Source organism: Acomys minous (genome assembly GCF_964271855.1).
Source record: "Acomys minous genome assembly, chromosome: 6".
In the NCBI taxonomy this organism is placed as follows: Eukaryota; Metazoa; Chordata; class Mammalia; order Rodentia; family Muridae; genus Acomys; species Acomys minous.
In genome coordinates, this window is record NC_140487.1 from 62,291,914 (window position 1) to 62,312,263 (window position 20,350).

General features: G+C 39.4%; 1 protein-coding gene across 1 annotated transcript in view; it reads right to left on the minus strand.

Annotated features, from left to right (window-relative positions):
• The window catches only part of CNTNAP2 (contactin associated protein 2), a 2,010,562-nt gene that overhangs the window by 975,819 nt on the left and 1,014,393 nt on the right, over positions 1-20,350 (minus strand). The window contains exon 9 of the mRNA XM_084788077.1: positions 16,097-16,246. Within this exon, the coding sequence (XP_084644203.1) occupies positions 16,097-16,246 (150 nt within the window). The remainder of the gene's footprint in view (positions 1-16,096; positions 16,247-20,350) is intronic.

Sequence of the window (20,350 nt, forward strand, 5' to 3'; positions counted from 1 at the left end):
GATTGCCAACTGTTGTTCTTCAGAAGACAAAGTAAGTGGTGATAGAAACTGTAATGTTAAGGAGCAAATGTGGATGTTTTCTGGTTCAGTTCGTGTTCAGCAAAGTCTGCAAGAGGGAGAGGATCTCAGCCTAGAACTCGGCAGCTCATCGGCCCAGATGCGAAGTGGGAGGGTCGGTCTGTTTTTACGGACAATGAAAGATAATGGAAAATCCCCACTTTAGGAGCTATAACCCATCTTTAGAACAGGGAAAACACACCTGTATCCTGAGGGGAGTTACAGTGATCGCATGGCTGCCATAGGTGGCCACTGAAGGGAGTAAGATCCTGACTCTGCAGTCCTATCTGCCAGACACTGGGAGGCTCCCAAGGCTACGATAAGCTTCAAGATATCAGCATTCAGCAAAGATTATTCTTTCTTAGGGCTTCAAGGCAGCTTACCATCAAATTAAAAGGTGGGTATAAGGCAAGAAGGGATCAGTAAGCTCTCTGATATGGAGCCCTGCATGGCACACTTCTGCTGGAAACTGGCAGAGCACAGAGGTGACTAAATACAATCCTCCAGTTCTACTAAATTGCAGTTTTCTACATTAGACCTAGCCTACTATTGAAAAGAAATATTGAAAAAGTCTTACTGAATTCATACCATGCCATTTGTGTATTCTTCTTAGGTGTTTCTTTGTTATCATAGAGGAGTTGTGGGAGAGCGAATATGACACAAAGTCCAAATGTTTACAACATGATCCTTTACCAGAAAGTTTGGTTATCTCTGAATATTTTTTAAAAGAAGGCTGATGTTAAAGTGCTCCTCTACCAGTGAGCACCAAGCTGAGGAATCTGGTGGAAGATTCCATGTTTCTTGACACCATGAAAAAGCCATACGAGCCCTTTCATTCTATTGACGCTACCTTGGGTTTCTATTACATACAGTTAGACATTATCCTAGACCATTTATTACCTTTTTATGGTCCATCTTCATGGTTAATATTAATATTGCTATGGTATTCTTATTATAGGCATATGACATTTAACATTACTTACATATAAGTGCAAAGGAGAAAAGAGAATGCTATTAAACTAAGTACACTTAATTTACAATACATACTAGACATAGTCGCAGAAATTAGTTTCCCCAGTCATTAAAATCTTTAAAAAGAATACCTGAATTATCAGCCAACCATATTTATTTAAGAAAGTGTGTGTGTGTGTGTGTGTGTGTGTGTGTGTGTGTGTGTGTGTGTGTATGTGTGCATGTATTTGGTTCTGGGCTCCATGAATATAGTACAGACATGTATATTGAGGCCCTAGAACAAACTCTGGTATCAATCCGGTCTTCACTTCCCACCTTGCTTGAGATAGGGTGTCTTGTCTGTACACTCTCTGCTCTGTGCTCCAGGGCAGACAACCCAGGAGCTCTCCATTGCTCGTGGGAACACCGGGATTACAGATGGCCTGCTAATGTGGCCAGCTTTCCCTGGGTTCTTGGCAGTCACACTCGGGACTTCACACTTCACAGCCAGCGGTGCCCTCACTGAGCTGCCTTCCCAGTCCCTCGGGTATTCTTTTATTAAGCCTATATAGCATATTGTATTATTAGACACTGATGCCAGAATGAAAATATGTCACTTGACCAGAAGGAAAATATGTCAATCAACTGGCGAAACCAACTTTTGTTACAGAACTTACTGATACTCTAAAGGACAAAAAATACATTTAAGCATAACTGTTATATTAGAAGCTTTTCTGACACTTCAAAAAAGCTCGCAAAAATAGTTTTCAACCTGCTATTTGTATGTTACAAGTAATGTTAACAAATGCTCCTGTTTTCTTTCCCAGTCACTTACCTACTTCTTAAAATACAATCGTGTAAGGCTTTCATATTTAAAGTTTAAAAAATAAATCATATACTGTTTTTCCAAAGTAGAATTCCCATACTATTTTAAGAATAGCTTAAGTTTTTATATTAAAAATGTGCTTCAAGTGGGTTTTTTGGTTTTTTGTTGTTTTGTTTTGTTTCTTTTACCAAAAACAAGAACAAGTACAGCGACAACAAGAACAAACAAACAAAAAACACCCCCTAAAATAGACAAAACTGGTGTCTAGGGCATCCTAGAAGATTCTTATATAAGACAAGAGGGCTTATGCCAAAGCATGAATTGTCTTAGCAAACACAGAAAAATCTCTACTTGTGTGTTTGACAAAAACTTCACCGGCTCAACAAGTAGTGGATTTATTTCAATGTCTCTTAATCTTCTACATAGCAGGCACAGCCACATGCCTTCCCTCAGCCTAAAGGCTCACCGTTCTGCCCTCCTTTTTTTTAAATGCCTCTTATCTGTGATCTTCCAACAATTATCTCCGCATATAAACTATGGACTACATGTTATCCAGGATCTATTTTACCATTTACATGTATTTTTCTGCATTTCAGATTAAACTGAAAGCTATGTAAATTTATCACATTGAGCAATACCATCAGTTATTGTTCATTGGATAATGGGGATAATGGGGAAATATTTGAAGGTTTCAAAAGAAAATGTTTGATCACAGTTTTTCCTCAGCTGTCCTATCTCTCCTGGTCATGGTGTCACCTGGTCTCCTGCACACAGACAACATTCCATTTCACATTCCCTACTGGGACACTGGTTGACCTTAGAAAGCTATGTAGACCATGTCCCCTGGAGGGGGAGACCTGGTGGCACTCAGAGGAAGGACAGCAGGTTACCAAGAAGAGACTTGATACCCTATGAGCATATACAGGGGGAGGAAATCCCCCTCAGGAACAGTCATAGGGGAGGGGAATAAGGGGAAAATGGGAGGGAGGGAAGAATGGGAGGACACAAGGGATGGGATAACCATTGAGATGTAACAAGAATAAATTAATAAAGGAGAAAAAAAAGCGCCGATGAAAGGCGCTATGAATTTAGGGTGAGTTCTGGGGTGCTCACTGGAGAATTGTGTCAGTAACTGTGTGAGTGTGCAAGAAAGGCTTAAAATGATCTTGAGATCCCGTGGTCTTGAGACCAGAGAGACTTAAGAGATTTTAACATTCAGATACATTTTGGTTTTATAGGAAATATATTTTAGGTGATATAATCTTAGGATCAGCCTTGGTTGCGCTGAACTCCCATTATTTTTTTCATTATTATTTATTTATTTTACTTTGGACCTTCAAGAAAGCCATAACATAGTGCCAAAATATCACAAGACTGGAAATAGCTTGCCTCCTATCTCAAAGATTATATATTTGTATCAAATAGTGAATTATCACAATTATCAGGCCTTGATCTTCTTTTGGCTCTTTTTCTGTGCCTGTAGAAATAGCATGACTAGAATCTTAAGCAAAAAATAAATAAAATAAAAATACCCCAAATTCATTTTGCCTTCTGATTAACCATGGGGGATTATGAACACAAACATAAATGGCAATGTTATTAAAAGTGAAAACCACTCAGGGAAGCAGAGGCAGGTGGATCTCTATTAGTTCGAGGCCATACAAAGGGAGTCCAGGACAATCAAGGCTACATAAAAACAAACAAACAAACAAACAAACAAAAAAAACTGAGAGCTTTCTAAAATTCCCCTTTGTTTTGATATGTTATCAAGTAGTTTTGATATGTTATCAAGTAGCTTGTGTCAAACAATTTTGGGGGACTGGGCATTTATCAGTTGTTACCTGAGAGTCAGAAATGACCTCACTGGTGCGAAATTGGTTGCTCGCTCACCTCATATGATCATGACACCCAGATGTGGGCAAGGCAATACTAAAGACAGCATGAGGCAGAATGCAGTCTGGCCATCTCTGCCTGACTCTAAGAGATGTCTTTGATCAGAGTCTAAGAGATGTGGCTGACCAACTAAGCAGTCAGGGTCAGAACTGTGCTCTTACCTGCGGCTCCTACCCAGTTTATTTTCCTTCTCCTTCTACATTTTCTATGCCAGTCCTACTCACATTCACCCTTTTTTCTTTCTTGAGCCATACTTGGCTGGTAGATCTTTATTTATTTAATTCTGTATTAATGATTCCTGATAAAGATTGGTTACTGACACGTTAGTCAGGCTTTGAACTTTCTTGGCTAATATGTGTGCTTCCCTGTCTGACCTAGTTTCCGTCAAGAATCTTGCCATGTCAGTGTCTTAAACACTGGATATCCGATCAGAACCCACTATCATATCCGCCATCTCTCACGTGGTATCTAGGTACCCTCGCCAGTCTCTAGAAGGAATCCTGTTGGTTCTTATTACTCAACACCTGTGTAACCCCTGATGTTTCCTCCCCCACTTTACCATCTGCTGACCCAGCAGTCTGTATTGCCGCCTTCTCTGTCAATCCCTTATTTTACTTGCTGCTGCACATTTCTCTGTCCACAATCTCTCAGTATTACTATAAGTCCTGGTTTAGCCTATCCCCATCATGACAGAGCTGAATACAGTCTTCCTTAGCATGTGTTAGTAAGTACAAATGAAGATTAGACAGAAGCTGCCCATGAACAAACGTCAACAATTAATATAGTTCTTTTAGCGGTGGAATAGGGAGAAATTCAGCATCAACTAAAAAGGATGATTCATACAAGTTAAATTTTTATATTTTCCAAGTAATCACTTGACACATGTGACACATCTGTACCAAACATGTAAGTTATCACTTTTGAAATTTGGCCAGTTTTGTTTTATTTTCTACTTAAGAGCCATTTAGTTATAGAAGACATTTTCTAAAAGATTCTATGCAAAAAATATTGAATTCAGATGCCATTATGATTTTCTATATTAATTCCACCGTGAGAATGTTGGGTTCTTTCAGGTTAGTGGTTTCTGAGTAGCTAAACAGATATAAAGAGAGAAGAAAACAACTGTCAATGTTCCATGAAAACAGGGACAGACTAAAGTCTTGAAAGCTTTTGTAATTCCATGATTCTTTTCTTTGAAACCATCACTCAAGTTGGTCACACATCCTAATATTTCTAATGCAAGATGGTAGAAAGAGCCAGAGAAAAGCAAGGTATATAGATTATTTCAATAATTGTGATTATAATTAGGCCAGGGCACAATGCTTATTAAATGTTATTTCTGGGAGCTATTTAAAAATCCTTGTGAACCTTGGGCTAGACACAATCTTCTCCCGTATCCAAGCAGAAACATGAACACTATTGAAATCAATATATTTAGTTTTGGTTTTCAATTTTCTCCCTCTTCTTTGCCATCTTCTTTTATGCATACAATGAAAAACAAGGAGCAACAACAACAGCAACAACAAATAAAACAATAATCAAAAGTCCATTGCTAATCTGATTGGGGAAAATAGAGCATGTTTCTTTCTCTCAACAAGATAGAATGAGAGTTTGAAGATCATTTTTTAAAAGTGAAGAAAAGCTTAATACAGAATAACAAACATTAACTCAAAAACTCTCATGAGCAATTAGTTTTTCAGAGTCTAATTTGCTTGAGAAACTAAGTACTTGTACTCACTACCATGAAGAAAGTGGGGAGTAACATTCCATAATGGACTGGGGTGAAACAGTAAAAGCCCCCAAAAGAATGAAAGCAGGACTCTAACTGATTGGCTCAGAAGCAGTAAAGAAAGTGGAATTTCAATGATGTTATTATGCTAGCAAGCCAAATGGAAGGAACTACTAACAAAAAACATGAAGAGTTTGAGTTGTGAATTTTCAAAATTATCCATTTGAAATTTAATAAATTATTAATTGGTTAGAAAATGTTGGGGTTTTTTGCCATTAGTACTAAACTGATATTCCAAGGAGAGGCATATTACTACAGTGTGAAGCAGGGTATTTAAGTACTTCAGTATTGATAAACGTGTTTTTATAAGTGAGAAAACAATTTCCATAGACTAACAAACATTGATTCAGGAATTTTTTACAAGTAAGCAGTTGTTCTGTATAATTAAACTTTGCTTAAGACAAACCTAAATGTGGAGGACGTTAAGTGCAAGTTTATTTATTTATTTTTGCAAGTAAAATTTCATTTCTTTAAATATATTTTAATTAAAATATAATTACACAATTTATTTTCTTTTTTTATCCATCCCTCCACTTAACTCCTATGTCCACCCCCTCTCTTTTTCTTTGATGTTTTTATATGGAAACAAATATATATATATATACATATATATATATCCTTCCTGCTGGTTCCATTTTTATTATTTGTGTATGTGTGTGATTTCAGGGCTTTTTCTTTGATTGTTTTATATATAAACAATTATATTTGTATAAATATATAAATACAATGTATTGAGTCCATTTTTATTGTTTGTGTATATAAGTTTTCAGGACTAATTATTTTGTATTAGGTAACCAATTAGGTTTCTTAAGACCATAAATAACTGACTTCTTAATCTCCTCCAGGCCCAACAGTCGAGTTTTGCCACAGATACAACAAAAACCACAAGGAAGATATTAAGTTGCATTTTCAAGCTGGAAGTCAATGTACTGGGTATTTATCTGTGGACTAAGATTGATTCTGTAACAGGATCTTGGATTGATTCAGGGTCTTCTTCTTTGACTTTTGTTTGTATTTTCAGTTTTCTGTTTGTTTGTTTTTTGTTGTTGTTCTTTTTTTTTTTTAACAGAAAAGTAGCTTCTGCATTGGAGGTTAATTAAAATTTTAATGTACCAAAGGTCTGCTTTCCAGTAAGCAGATTCCTCAGTCTCATTACACTCCATGTGTGATGCCCTAGAAAGAGCATTTGGATTTGAAGTGAAAATTTTGCAATTGACTGACAGCCCATGAGAGGAATCCAGGAGTGGGGGGACGGGGGGCAGGGGATGTGCGGGTGAGTGAAACTGTAGGCGTGTTGGCTGAGAGTGTACTGGGCCTTGGACATGTTGATAGTGAAGGCAGAAGGTTGGTTACAACTCAGACAAGATTTAGGATATACCAGAGAGGAGCAGCTTTTAGGGAACACAGCCCAGCGGGGTCTGACTGGGTATAGCTTGGGAGCAGGAAGAATGGAGTAGTTAAAGAGGCATCAGATAGGGTGGTGATGCCTTTGATTGGTTCAGGTCACTCCCTGTCCCTGTGTCAGAGAGTCCTGTTGGCTCCATCTCCTGCTGTATATCTAGAGCAGGCATTCTGAAACATCTCATTTTAATTATACATCCTCACCATGCTCCAAAGAACTTTCTGACGCCTAAGCTGTTTTAGCTGCCCATTGTTATTTCCATGCATCGTTGCATGTGACCTAACAAAGAGTTGTTTCTATCCTCAAGACAATGAAAAGTCTGAGTGCCCTCATTCTAACAAATAAACACCAGAGACCCCTCTTTATCTGCCCAGTCACTCTTAGCTCATCTGGGGGATGTGAGTGGAATGTTACAACGTGCCTGGAGACAAGAGGTGCCATGGCCCCTTGTGTACGCCGTCATTAAATGTGTCCACAGGAATGTTAATCCAGTCAATGAATAAATGAATAGCTAGCAACTATTATCTCTCAGACATGGAGAGCTCTTGAGTTGCATTAACGCATACAAAGGGCATTTATCTTTGCCCTCTGAGAGCTCTTCTAGGGTGGACTGGAACAATAGAGGAGCTACTAGGGAAAGAAGTGGGTGGAAGGAAACAATTAAGATCTTCTGGACAGACGAGATGAGGTGGGAAAGCGGAGTGGGATGCTGGGAAGCCCGATGAGAGGTATCCCTGGAGTATGCAGCCAAGGGCCAAAGAGGCCCTCGGGAGGAGATTAGTGAAGTCCTCAGGAGTAGAGAAATAAATAAGGACTATATAAAAGACCAGACTAGAAATGAGTTATATAACAAGAGACAAACCCATTAGCAAAAGGAGTGTTGAGAAACAGAAGCCTTTAGTGTAACACACATACACACACACACACACACATACACACACAATAAAATGTTGTACTGATTGGAAATGAGTTCATTGCAATGAGACAGGAGGAAAGGCTTAATGCTAGGGAATAATAATCTTATGGATTTAGTGTAACATAGACACACAGACACACACACACACACACACACACACACACACAGACACACACAGACACATACACACACACACACACACACACACACACACACACACACACAAATCAAATAAAATGTTGCACGGATTGGAAATGAATTCATTGCAATGAGACAGGAGGAAAGGCTTAATGCTAGGGAAAAATCTAATGGAATAGCTTCATGTGTAAGTATTTTATTTTAGAAATATTTGCACATATTTTATATTAGTAAACACATTAACAAAGGGCATAGAAGCAGAGCAGAAAAATATATAAAAATAATAAAATGGAAAGCTTGGGATGTGATTACATGAAAATTATAATTAGAAAATTCATAAAGCAATTCATTTAGCTTTATATTACACAGAACACTTGGTCATACTATTTTACACCTCAAATCTGGATTATGAAAAACTACACTATGATGAAAGTTTTGGGTGTCAATCTGAAGATGCCTCAGTGTGAAACCTAGAATGTAATAGACTAACCTGGGTGTGTCTGTGAAAACATTCTGAAATGGCAGAGTGGTCAGCATCTAAATCTGTTGGCTTTCAGAAAAGGAGACTTTGTCTAGTCAGGTGAAATCCTTTACGAGCATAAGCAGAGATTCTTGCTTGTGGAGGTTAGAATAGATATGCATTGTTAAGACAATCACCGATATCATGCAAAATGATAATTTTACAGTTTTGAGCACATGGAACCATTGGAGGTGGGGGCAACCTTGGTTGTATGAGGACAGAGATAATGCCATCTCTTTAAGTTATGCAATATTTCAAGCATCATCTGTAGGCTCTTAGTTATACCCAGCACTGTAATCCCTCTGTGTTTAAGTGAATGAAAGTAGATCTCAATTCTATAATAGAAGAATTAAATCTAAAGCATATTTGGAAGCAAAGTCTAAGGATTTGGGAATGCAGACTTAGAAAAAGTTAAATCTACTGAGTATTATTTCAACTACCAAAGAAAAAATGGAATATTGATCCAGTTTAAGAACTTAAATTTTTAGGAAAGTCCCCATATTTGTCTTGACGGTGTTTCCTAAGAGAACCTTTTAAGTGTAACCCTGCAAGCTTGCCTAGCACTTACCTAATAATATGGGGGAAATTCTTGATGCTAATACGTTATATATAACAGCAGCATGGTACCCAGGGGATTCCCTGAAGCATTCTTCCTCTCTATACATGATAATTGATGAATATTATACAAACGTACACATGCAGTGTAACATCAGGATGACTCAATTTATTCTCCCTACCCATGTGTCTCTTTTGTGGTGTGTATACATGCTTGCAATTTTTGATCATATGTGTTTGTATCACATGTGCATGTGTGTATGCACATGTAGGATGCCAAAGGTTGATATTGGAAGTCTTCATCACACACTCTTTATCTTATATTTTTTAAAGATTTATTTATTTTATTTATTTCATATGAGTGCTTTATCTGCAGAAGAGGGTATCAGATTACATTATAGATGGTTGTGAGCTACCATGTGCTTGCTGGGAATTGAACTCAGGACCTCTGGAAGAGCAGGTGGCGCTCTTAACCACTGAGCCATCTCTCTAGCCCTTTTATCTTAAAAATCAACTAATTTGGCAAGCCATCTTGTTTTGAGATCCCTACCATCTGAGCACAATGGGATTATGAGTCAGCCGTGAAGGTTACTGGGCTTTTGTATGGGTTCTGAAGACTCAGCTTCTCTGGTCCTTGTGTTTTTATGCTAAGAACTTTACCCACTGAACCATCTCCCAACTCCACTTTATTCATGATTATGTGCATCCTAGCTTCATTTCTGTTGCTGTGATAAAATATGCTGAAAAATAAAAATAAATGTGACTCAGTGGAGAAAGTGGATTTGTTTCAGCTTACAACTCCAGGGAACAGTTCACCATCAAAGGTAAGTTAAGGCAGGAGGTTTCCCAAAGCTAGTCAGTCACATCATCTCCACAATCAATGGCAGAGGTAAGTAGGTGGACCCATGCTTGTTTTCTAGCTTATGCTCAGTTTGGTTCCTCTGCTTTTATAGAGTGCAGGATCTCCGGCATAGGGAGTGGTGCTGCCTGCATTGGTCTGATTCTTCGACATCAATGAACTTACTTAAAACAACCACCCAAAAAATGATCACAGGCCAACCCAATGTAGAGAATTTCTCATTTATACTCTTCCCAAGGGACTCTAGGATGTGTCAAGTTGACAATGACACATCCCAATGCATAATTTTGGGAATGGTGCTAATAAAGAAGGATGGCACAGGTTTTAGGGGGCCATTCTTTTTGTCAACATGGCTTATTCTCATCAATATTTTCTATCCATAATAAAGGTCTTTAACACATTAATTTCATTGACAACACTAGGTTCTTGTTACAGCAAATACCAAAGTCAAAATTTAATTCCAGTTTAGAAAACGTATAAAGCAACAAAGGCAGATTTCTACCCTTTGTCCCACAGCCTGGTTTTGTTCCTTTGTTCACTGACTCAATTTTAGACACATGCTCTTTGCTTTGCTCACCGCACTCACATGAACCTTCCTTACACCTGTGGATTCTTTCATTGTAATGATGGCTTTTCCTACTGTTTACTTTTTATTTGTTTTGCCTTACCCAGAGGCTTCTGACATTTAAGAGTTATAAGTTTAAACACTCTGATGCAGCAGTGTGGTCTTCTCTCAGAACCATTTCCTATTGATTTCCTCATACTTCTATATTCAGCACTCCTTAGAGGTCACAAAACTCCTTTTGTAAATTTGGCCAACAATGATCATTTAACCCAGGGTGCCCTAGGCTTTAGTTTTCCTTGATGGTGTTTGTTTGAATGACTCTTCCCTTTAGTTATACTTTCTTCAATTTGTGATTGATGTTTAAATTTTGTAAAATCTGCCTTTGAAAACCGATAGTAGAATTGGTCTTGATTTTAGGAAATTTAGCAACTAGAGAGTTGTCATGGTTAAAATGTCAAATGTCCACTACAGGTTCATCTATCTGAATGTTTGGATCCCAGCTGGTGGTATTGTTTTGGGATGCTGAGGAACATTTGGGAGATGGCTCCTGCTGGAACAAGTAGAGTTCTAATGTACAGGTCTTCAGATTAACAGCACATCTCTACTTACTAGTCTTCTCTCTCTGCTCCATTATCCATTGAGATGTGACCAAACTGCTGTTATCTACTCCTGCATCTACAGCACTACTTGGTCCCATGACTTACCTTATGGTTAGGGTTAAATTTAGGTTAAGTTTGGGGTTAGGATTAGGGTTCAAGTTAGGGTTAGGATTAGGGTTAGGGTTAGCATTAGCGTTAGGGTTAGGGTTAGGGTTAGGATTAGGGTTAGGGTTAGCTAGGACTGTCTTCAGATTGTGAGCAGGGATATAACTCCCCTCCCTTCAGTTTTGTCTTGTCAGGTCACAGCAATGAAACATGTAAACAGCACAGAGGGACTTCAGAACTAACCTACATCTCAGTATGGGTTGTCTGTGTTGTTCTAAAAGGTATGCAGACATTTGAAACTGGACCTGGGCTTGTAGCCTAATTTGGAAAGAGGGTTCTCATAGAGATACCTGGGGGAAGATGAGGTTAAACTGACTAGAGTGGGCTCTAACCCTATGGCTGGTGTCTTTATCGGAAGGAAATATGGACATAGACACTCAGAGGATTTGAAGGTAGAAGAAGGCATAAATGTTTCTATCAACCACAGGAGGAATCCTGAAGATTGTTGAAAATTGTCAGTAGCTATTGAAATCTAAGATTCCTTCCCTACACCCTTCAAAGAGAGCGCAGACCTTCTGACACAGTCCTTGTCCCAAAAGAGAGAGTAAAGGACTGCTGCTTGAGGCCACTGAGTTTGTGGCACTTGTTATAGCAGCTCTATGAGTCTAATAAACTCTACAAATTCCTTTTCCCAGATTTCCATTTCTAAGATTACTGAAACACACTATTTGATAAAACACTTTGTAGTGACAATTTTGGAATTTCGGTTTCTTTGAAAAAAAAACACAGAAATATTCTTAGAATATATTTTAATTTTAGTCATTTTAGTGGGAGGATATGGGGCTGCTTCACAGAAGCTGAGTGTAATTTGCCTCATAAGATAGCAGGGACATAATTTTGCCATCTGCAAATAGTTTCTCTGATTGTGTGACTTTGGAATTCTGGGGACTTTTCAGTGCGTATGACTGCTAGAGCCCTGGTAGGTTGTTGTTGGTTGATAATCATTTGTGTGATTGTTGATGAGTGGTCAGTTGGTTGTTGGTAACTGATAGTCATTTATGTGATTGTTGATGAGTGGTCAGTTGGTTGTTGGTTGCTGCTGGCAGTCGTTTATTAAGTAGTCATTTACACAGAATAATCAAGAAGAAATGAGATATCCTGATTCTGAAGATCGAACTTGCCCCAAGGAACCTGATGCCTTCAACTACAAGTTTAATTCAGGGATCAGTAGTCTTTATTCAGGGATCTCTTTCCTTTCCTCTCTATCCTTTTTTATCTAGTATTAGTGGGTTGAAAGGGTAGAAGAAAAGGAGTAGAAAAGGGTAGAAGAAAGAAGAATCCACCAAGTTGCAAATGCCAGCTACAAATGGTGCAGATGTGGTGCTAGGCCGAATGGAAAAATTGATTTCAAATGCTTTGGAGGAAATGGCAGAGGACAAAGAAATAGAAATATATATATACATATTATTGTGGCTGCTACCTCTGTGATATCCCCTGTTTTGTTCCCAGAGGGAATTTTCTGTTTTCTCCTCTCCTTCCTATGTGCTATTTCAATAACCTTTGGGAGAATGGCTGAAAAACTGGAAAATTCCCAATGGAAATGGAGGGACCTGAGAAATGAAAGAAATGTCTGACATGGGTAAACAAAAGGGGTCACTCTACTCTCTCTTTTCTGAAATAACATGGAAGGCAGCCAGATCAGAGAAAGACTAAAAAGGCAGGAAGACAGTGTGATGAAACAGCCATTTTGAGAGAAAGGGTTAATCTTGAACCAACCTTGCCACCAGAGTGAGAGGAGACGTGGCCAGGGGTTACACGCTCATCATTGCATACGCCTGCTAACAGTGGGCAATGAGGCTATGACCGAGATAGAAAGGCATCCTATGGTAAAGAGAGATTTAAGATGTGATAAAGAGGCCATGATTTTATATGGGATGCACTCTCATTATGGGAAATAAATTTTATATAGCTGGGCTACTCAAAATAGAATTATTCCCCATGAATGGAAGGGATTGGTGACAGCTGTACTAGAGGCTGGTCCACACTTCCCATGGTTAACAGGATTGAAGAAGCAAGTACCCACAAAGTAGCAGAAATCTAGTCACAACATTTCTTGCTCCTGTGACTTTTGGAGTGAACCAAAAAGGAGCTAGAAATCACACTTCAGAGACCTAAAAAAAAAAAAATGAAAAAGAAAAAAAGAAAAAGAATAAAGAATATGACCTCAAATGTTGTGCAATGGGCCAACCAACCTAGAAGGTTATGGGACTCCATCTAGAAGCTTTATATGACAAATTAATAGAGTATATAAGGTGCATAAGAGAAATGTAGACACTCAATGTACACAGGAAGGTTGGCATTATTTAATGAGTAAGTAACGAGCACAAGATATGGGACAATCCTCCCAATCCTCCTAAATAAATCCAATAAGAAAATACTTTTTATTTGTACAGATTTGCACATCTGTCTAGTTAGCTCCTTAACTTCTGGTTTATCTCAATGAGAACGGAGAGACAACTGTTGCAGACTACCTATGTATCCTCCTTGGAATTTATATATGGAAAACTTATACCCTACCCCTGCCATGGTACAGGTCTGAAATTGAAGGTCTCTGGGAGGTAACGGCATCATGACAGTGTAATCCTCACGATGAGATTAACTTCCTCACAAGAACACACATGGAGATTGTTGTGCTCTCTCAACTTCCTAGTTATCCTTCCATCCTCTACTGAGTGAAGACTCAATAAGGAAATGACAGACTGGAAGTCAGGAAGACAGTTCCCAACACACTACTTCTAACAGCACTTGGATCTTGGACTTCCTGCCTTCGGAAAGACAACTTGAGGAACTTAATAGGGATGGTGAAAGCCACTCACTCAATATGGCCCCACTGTAGGTGGCAGGGGCCGATATGTGTATATTAGTGCATCTAGGTTAGAAACTAGAAATGGATGGGTCCTCTGTCCATTAAACTTCCCTAGTACCAGTCCTGTGAAACCCAGGCCAGGTGTCGGCTCCAATGACCTCCCCCATCAGGCACCTTCTTGTGAGCTACATGTCCAGCCCATGCTCCTCAGACTTTCCTTTTTTTCTTTGTTAAAATTTTATTTATTTACTTATTTATTTATTCATTAATTTGCTTTACAATATGAGCCAATGGGAATTTTCTTACCACAGTTGTTTCCTTTCAAATGAAAACAGAGGGAATATTAAAAACAACAGCATGCGGAAAATTAGAAATTTAAAGCTGTCTCCATATAACCAGTAATTGGTTGATAAATAAATATAATTGTCTCTTTTGTTATTATCTCAATTGTTAAAATTAATGAAGTGTTAAGAAATTGTGGTTGAGAGGTAGAGATAACAGCTAAATCAGCTATGACCTCCTTTGCAGAAGAAATACCTTGAACTATCCCTATTCATTTTTGTAATTTTCTGATTCTCACACATGAACAAAGTAAAGAGAGCACATGGCCTGCACTAGGATTTCCAGTGAGCAGGCACAGAAGTGAGGGATCGCATCCTATTAGAAACAGGCAAGATGACGATACACAGCCTAGGGCTTCACGTTTGCAAGCCTTTACTTAGGGCTCCCAGAGTCCTGGAATACTGTTACTCTTTATCCTTCTGTCTTTCCTCTGAGCAGCTGCTATGTTTTAGAGGAGTCTTAAGGTGGGCACGGTGGGCATTAATTCAGGTCCACATGCATCCTGGTCTTGAGGACATATGTCTCAGAATTATAATATACCTCAGCTTATAATTCTTCAGTGTCTCAGTAGCTCACCCTATATATTAGAGTTCTAGCAGTTAGGCCTGAGACTTGGAATTGCAATGTGCTTTTCTATGTGCTAAGAGGACTCAGTTGATGAGGATATAATAAAAAAAAAATCATGATTCTATGCTAGCAGCATATCTTGGAGGCAAAAACAAAGACCCAAGAGGAACTCAAGATCCTCATGACAAGGTTTTGAAAACCCAAATCCATAAAGCAATAAAGAACAGTGTACCACATCCTGTAATCTATACGACAAATGTGAGGCTCTAGCAGCCTCACTGGATAGAGATGGATAGACACTGCCATAGGCCTTTGGTGACCTCATCCAGGGCCAACAGTATTACAGAAGAGAGATTAGTGGAGACTGTCAAAAGCGTTTTCGCTGACAACTGCAATCCATTTACTCTGACAGCCATGGGAACTCTTGGCCCAAAGCCTATCATGTTCAATATGCACTTGGAGGGAAACTTTTGCTTGAATGGATGGTTTTGTTCATGTCAATCAACCCTATTCCTTCACTCAGAAGACAACTCGTCTCACTTTCATTGACTCATCAAATGTTCACTGAGAACATCTAAAACATGCACTATGAATACCCAACAAACATCATGGATTAATGACTCAGGACAAACTCAGAATTTATTTCCCTAAGTTACCGTTGACCGAAACTCCCCACATGGGAGCACATAGTCTTGTATTCAGGAGCCTGCAGTTGCCAGGATATGTTTTTCTTCTTTCAGACAATTTAAAATAAAATGCTTATATTTTCCTCTTTTTTCGAGTTAACTAATTCATTCATAAATTTTTAATTTCTATCTGTCTTATTTCAGGAAGTTCTGTGGGACTAGGGGCCATATCATAGAAAACCAGACAGATATGGTTAGTGCTCTCAGGTTGGATTACTCTAATAGTATTTAAGCAGACACTTGAGTATTGACTATGGTTCTGGAGAACTTTTCATATGATAAGTGACCAATCTATAGTTGAAATCACTGACACTTGAAGACAGTAATTTCCAAATTACACAGACCCCCATGCTTTTGCTTTGACGATTTGAAGTGAAGGGTAGGGTGTCACCACATTAATACCATTACTGTAAAGCAGCAATGGCTCACTATTGGCTAACCTACACCATGGCATCCCTACCTCCGAAGAAGTACTTCTCGCCGGTCTTCACTTGAAGAGGACTGTTGGTTCGAACTGCTGATGCTTCATCTCCATCAATTGTGAGGACCGCAAAGTTCTCCTTGGCCAGGAAGCGAACCTCATGCCACTGCCCGTCATTCAGCCCAGAGCCTGGGAGGTAGAAAATGAAAACTTCCTAAGTGGGCTCAGTTAAATACGGTGCTTATACATTACAGTACTTTTCACTGAAAAATTATTATTATATTACCTTCATGGAATTTGATTTGATGTTTGTGTAAGCTTACACAAAGTTGAGTATTTACAGAAACTTCACTGTTACCTTCCTGACTTGAGTAATTTTTTTGAAACTCATTCCTTTTCACTTAAGAATACCTACATGTTTACATCTGCCTGTAGTCACTCAGGGAGTTCCTGTGGCTGAAAGGTACACAGTTTCAATTTGATAAGCATGAACGCAACATTTTTAAATATTCGGAGGTGAGTGAGAACGCCCATAGGGACAAGGAGAGTATATAGGAAATCCTGGAGCTAGAGTCACAGGCAATGGTGAGCTAGGCCCTGATTTGAGTGCTAGGGCACAGGACTGTGGGGCTCTACAAGCATGGTGTGTTGCTTGCGTTGCTGGTTTTGTGTGTCCACTTGGCACAAAAGTCATCAGAGAGGAAGGAGCCTCAGTTGAGGAAATGCCTCCATGAGAAGCAGCTGTAGGGCATTTTCTCAGTGAGGGATCAATGGGGGGGGGCGGGGGAGAACCCGGACCATTGAGCTGGTGCCATCCCAGAACTGGTGGTCCTGCCTTTTTTATAAGAAAGAAGTCTAAGCAAGCCATGTGCAGCAAGCCAGTAAGTAGTTCCCTCCATGGCCTCTGTTATCAACTCCTGCATTCAGGATACTGCCCTGTTTGAATTCCTGTCCTGAGTTCCTTTAGTAGTGAACAGTAGTAATATGGAAGTGTAAGACAGACAAATCCTTTCTCCCCAACCTGCTTTTTGGCCATGGTAGGTTTATTTTTGAAGCAGTAGACCTCTAACCACTCTTAACCACTGAGCTATCTCTCTAGATCCTAAACACAATTTTTAATATCAACAGAATTAGGTATTTAGAACTAAATGCTGTTTGTTTGTGTGTGAGTCTGTCTGTCTGTCTGTCGGTCTATCTATCTATCTTCATCTACAAAAACATAGTGCTGCTTATATTTTGCAATATCTGCTGTTTCCTTAATATTTTAGATGGGTCTTCCATCTATCAAACTGAATAAGCATAATATAACAGAATTGAATTATCTGATCCTGTATAAACCAAGCAATGTGGTAACTGATTAGGTTATATTTCTGCAAAAAAAAAAAAAAAAAAAAAAAAAAAAGAAAAAGAAAAAGAAAAAGAAAAAAGAAATCAATAAAATAAATTCACAATGCCCACCTCCCAAATTTATACTTTGCTGTTTCTTAACACATTCTATAGTCAAGCAAAATTCCTTTGTTTAGCTTGTGTTCTTTTTACTGTAAATAATTAGAAAATTAGCTGCTGACAGAAGAGAGATGCAACAAGAGTATCTGGGGGAGAGTTTCAGGCGCCACTAGATGTCCCAAAGCTTGATTTGTCCTTGAAAAGGTCATTGCTGTGAAAGGAGAAGAGTCTTTGTTCTATTCTTTTCTGGATGCATAGCCTGGAGACTAGGAGGAGGAATTCCTTGAAGATGGATTTCAGAGTCACAAAAGAAAGAGAAGAGCAGCCAATGAAGCTGTTTAAGACTAGAGTCAAGCAATGAACCACCGATGAGCATCTGAGCCCCTAATTATGAAGTGCCAGGAATCTGCAAACCAGTGTGTGGGCCACATCTAACTTGTGTCTTCTTGTTTTCATATAAAGTGTGTGTTGAGAATGTTTTTGTTAAAAATTATTATTAAGTGGTTGAAAGAAAATTATAGAAAAAGAATAGCTACAATTTAGTATGTTTTAGAGGTGGGAGGAAATTTCATAAATTTGAATTTTATGTTCATATAAACTCTCATGGGAGTACATTTAAGCCCACTATTTTGAATGTCAATGGCTCAAAAATAACTGAGACAAACATTCACATTGGATAAGACAGTCATAGTGTTTAGATATTGACTCTGTGGTTACTTTCATTAAGGACATTAAACTAATTGCTGAATTATATCATCCACAAAAATTCCTTAAAAGAAAATAACTGAACCTTTTTGGAATGTAGAAGATAGTCCCATGTCTATAGCATTTACTCATAATAAATCCTAACATACACAATAATAGTAATAGTAATTATGATAAAAATAATAATAATCCCATCTCATACATTCCCTCTGGATTAAACACGTAATTTAGTGATATTCTGCACGCTTTGCTGCAATGGTGGATGACAATGCAACTGGTTTTAAGGAATCAATATGAAATGAATTCAAATTATTATATATAGTATAAATTAGTACATACACATACCACATTGAACACACAAACCTGTGTATATACAGCCAACACACATACAAAATATATTAGTACATAGAGACAGAGTATGAATAATGTACATACATGCAAACAACAACCTATACTGCACTCTCACCTTTAGGTCATATACCAACGTGGAGTATTAAATTACCCACTCAATTCTTTTCTTGTTTCTGTTCTTTCTACTATCGTCTAAGTTCCCCCATCAAATGGTGTAATCATCTCTTGAGAATGTAAGCAGGTTCATGACATTTCCCTTCTGATAATTTTCCGTTGCTTCTGGGTTCAGTAACAGCACTGGCCAAAGGTCTTCTCGTGACTGAGGTGTCAAATGTCCCATCTGAAGTGCCTTCTGCGTGGTTTCCTTCCTTCACTACAGCCTGTGCAAATGTACCTTATAGAAGGGACCTTTCCTAACCCTGTGAGCAGAATGACATTCCCCCTCTCCTCTGACAACATACTTTATGAATTTTATTTTGTCCTCATACAACTCCCTACTTTGTGTTCACTTATTTGGTCCTTGCACTTTCAAAGAGAGTTGCACTTACGTGTTTTATGCATAAGAGCATCCTGCCTGCGTGTATGTATGTACTCCATGTGTGTGCAGTGTCTGTGGAGTGCACAGTAAGCATAATGTCCTCTACAACCAGGATTATAGGTAGTTGTGAGCCACAGTGTGGGTTCTGGCAACCAAACCCTGCTCCTCTGAAAGAGCAAGTGCGCTTAACTACTGAATCATCACCACAAACCCTACTTACTGATATAAGCTTTCTGATGTTAGAATTTTTTTCTTTACTATTTCACTGCTTATTAAAAACAGCATTTCAGGGGTTCCAAGATGGCATCAACCAGTATGCACTGTATCTGATCTACTACACAAACACCAGGGACTTGAATGGAGCCACAGACTGCTGGATCTAGAGATCTGTAGGTGAGTGGGATCCCTAACTCTGCAGACCACTGGTGGGCCTGGCCCCGGGACAAGCAACAGCCCGGTGGTCCTGAACTTACTCCCCAGATGCTTGAACGGAACCTACCTGCAGGCTGCAGCCGGCCGATAAAGCACAAACTCATTGTGTGGGGTGGTGGTACACCGGAGCCTCCGGCCCGAGGAGTCTCAGGGAACAGGGTGAAACTACCCTTGGATCCTCTACCCACCCTAGGCCAAATTGCGGAGGTTGCCCAGGCCCAGTGGAAACATAGGCGGCATGGCCCACCAAAAACAGCTAGAGTGGGCATGCAGCTCACGGGCCGACCTGGGCCCAACCTAGAGCCGGACACAACGGACTGAGCCTCCACACAGGGGCAGTTAGAACCCACCTTGGACTGCTCCCACAGGCCTGGCAGGATCTCCCACACTCTCTGGAGAGGCTGGACACCCCTGCGGTGTCTAATCGCTGAGCTAAAAGGCCACTAAAGCTCAGCAGATTTGTGAGCTGTCCAAGCTACAAAGTCGCAGAAAGAGCAGCCAGCTTGGAGGCGGAGCTAAAAGGCAGCTAAAGCTCAGAAAATCTGATCCAGCTGGGGTCTTGGCTACAAAGAGATAGGAAAGACTGGCAGCTGGGACTAACCTACCCAACTAGAGTGCTTGTTTGCTGACCTTGGTCTAGGTCCCAAAACAGCTGATCTGAATTACAGCAGTAAAGTGAAAGGGTCCAGACAGAAACCTACTTCTGCTGACTCAGTCTGGAGCCTAAGGTGTAGAGCAAAATCTCCAGGAGTAAAAACCAGATCACCTGCCTGTTCCAGGGAAATACTCCCTGATCCCCACAGGCAAGGGCAGGCGACCTA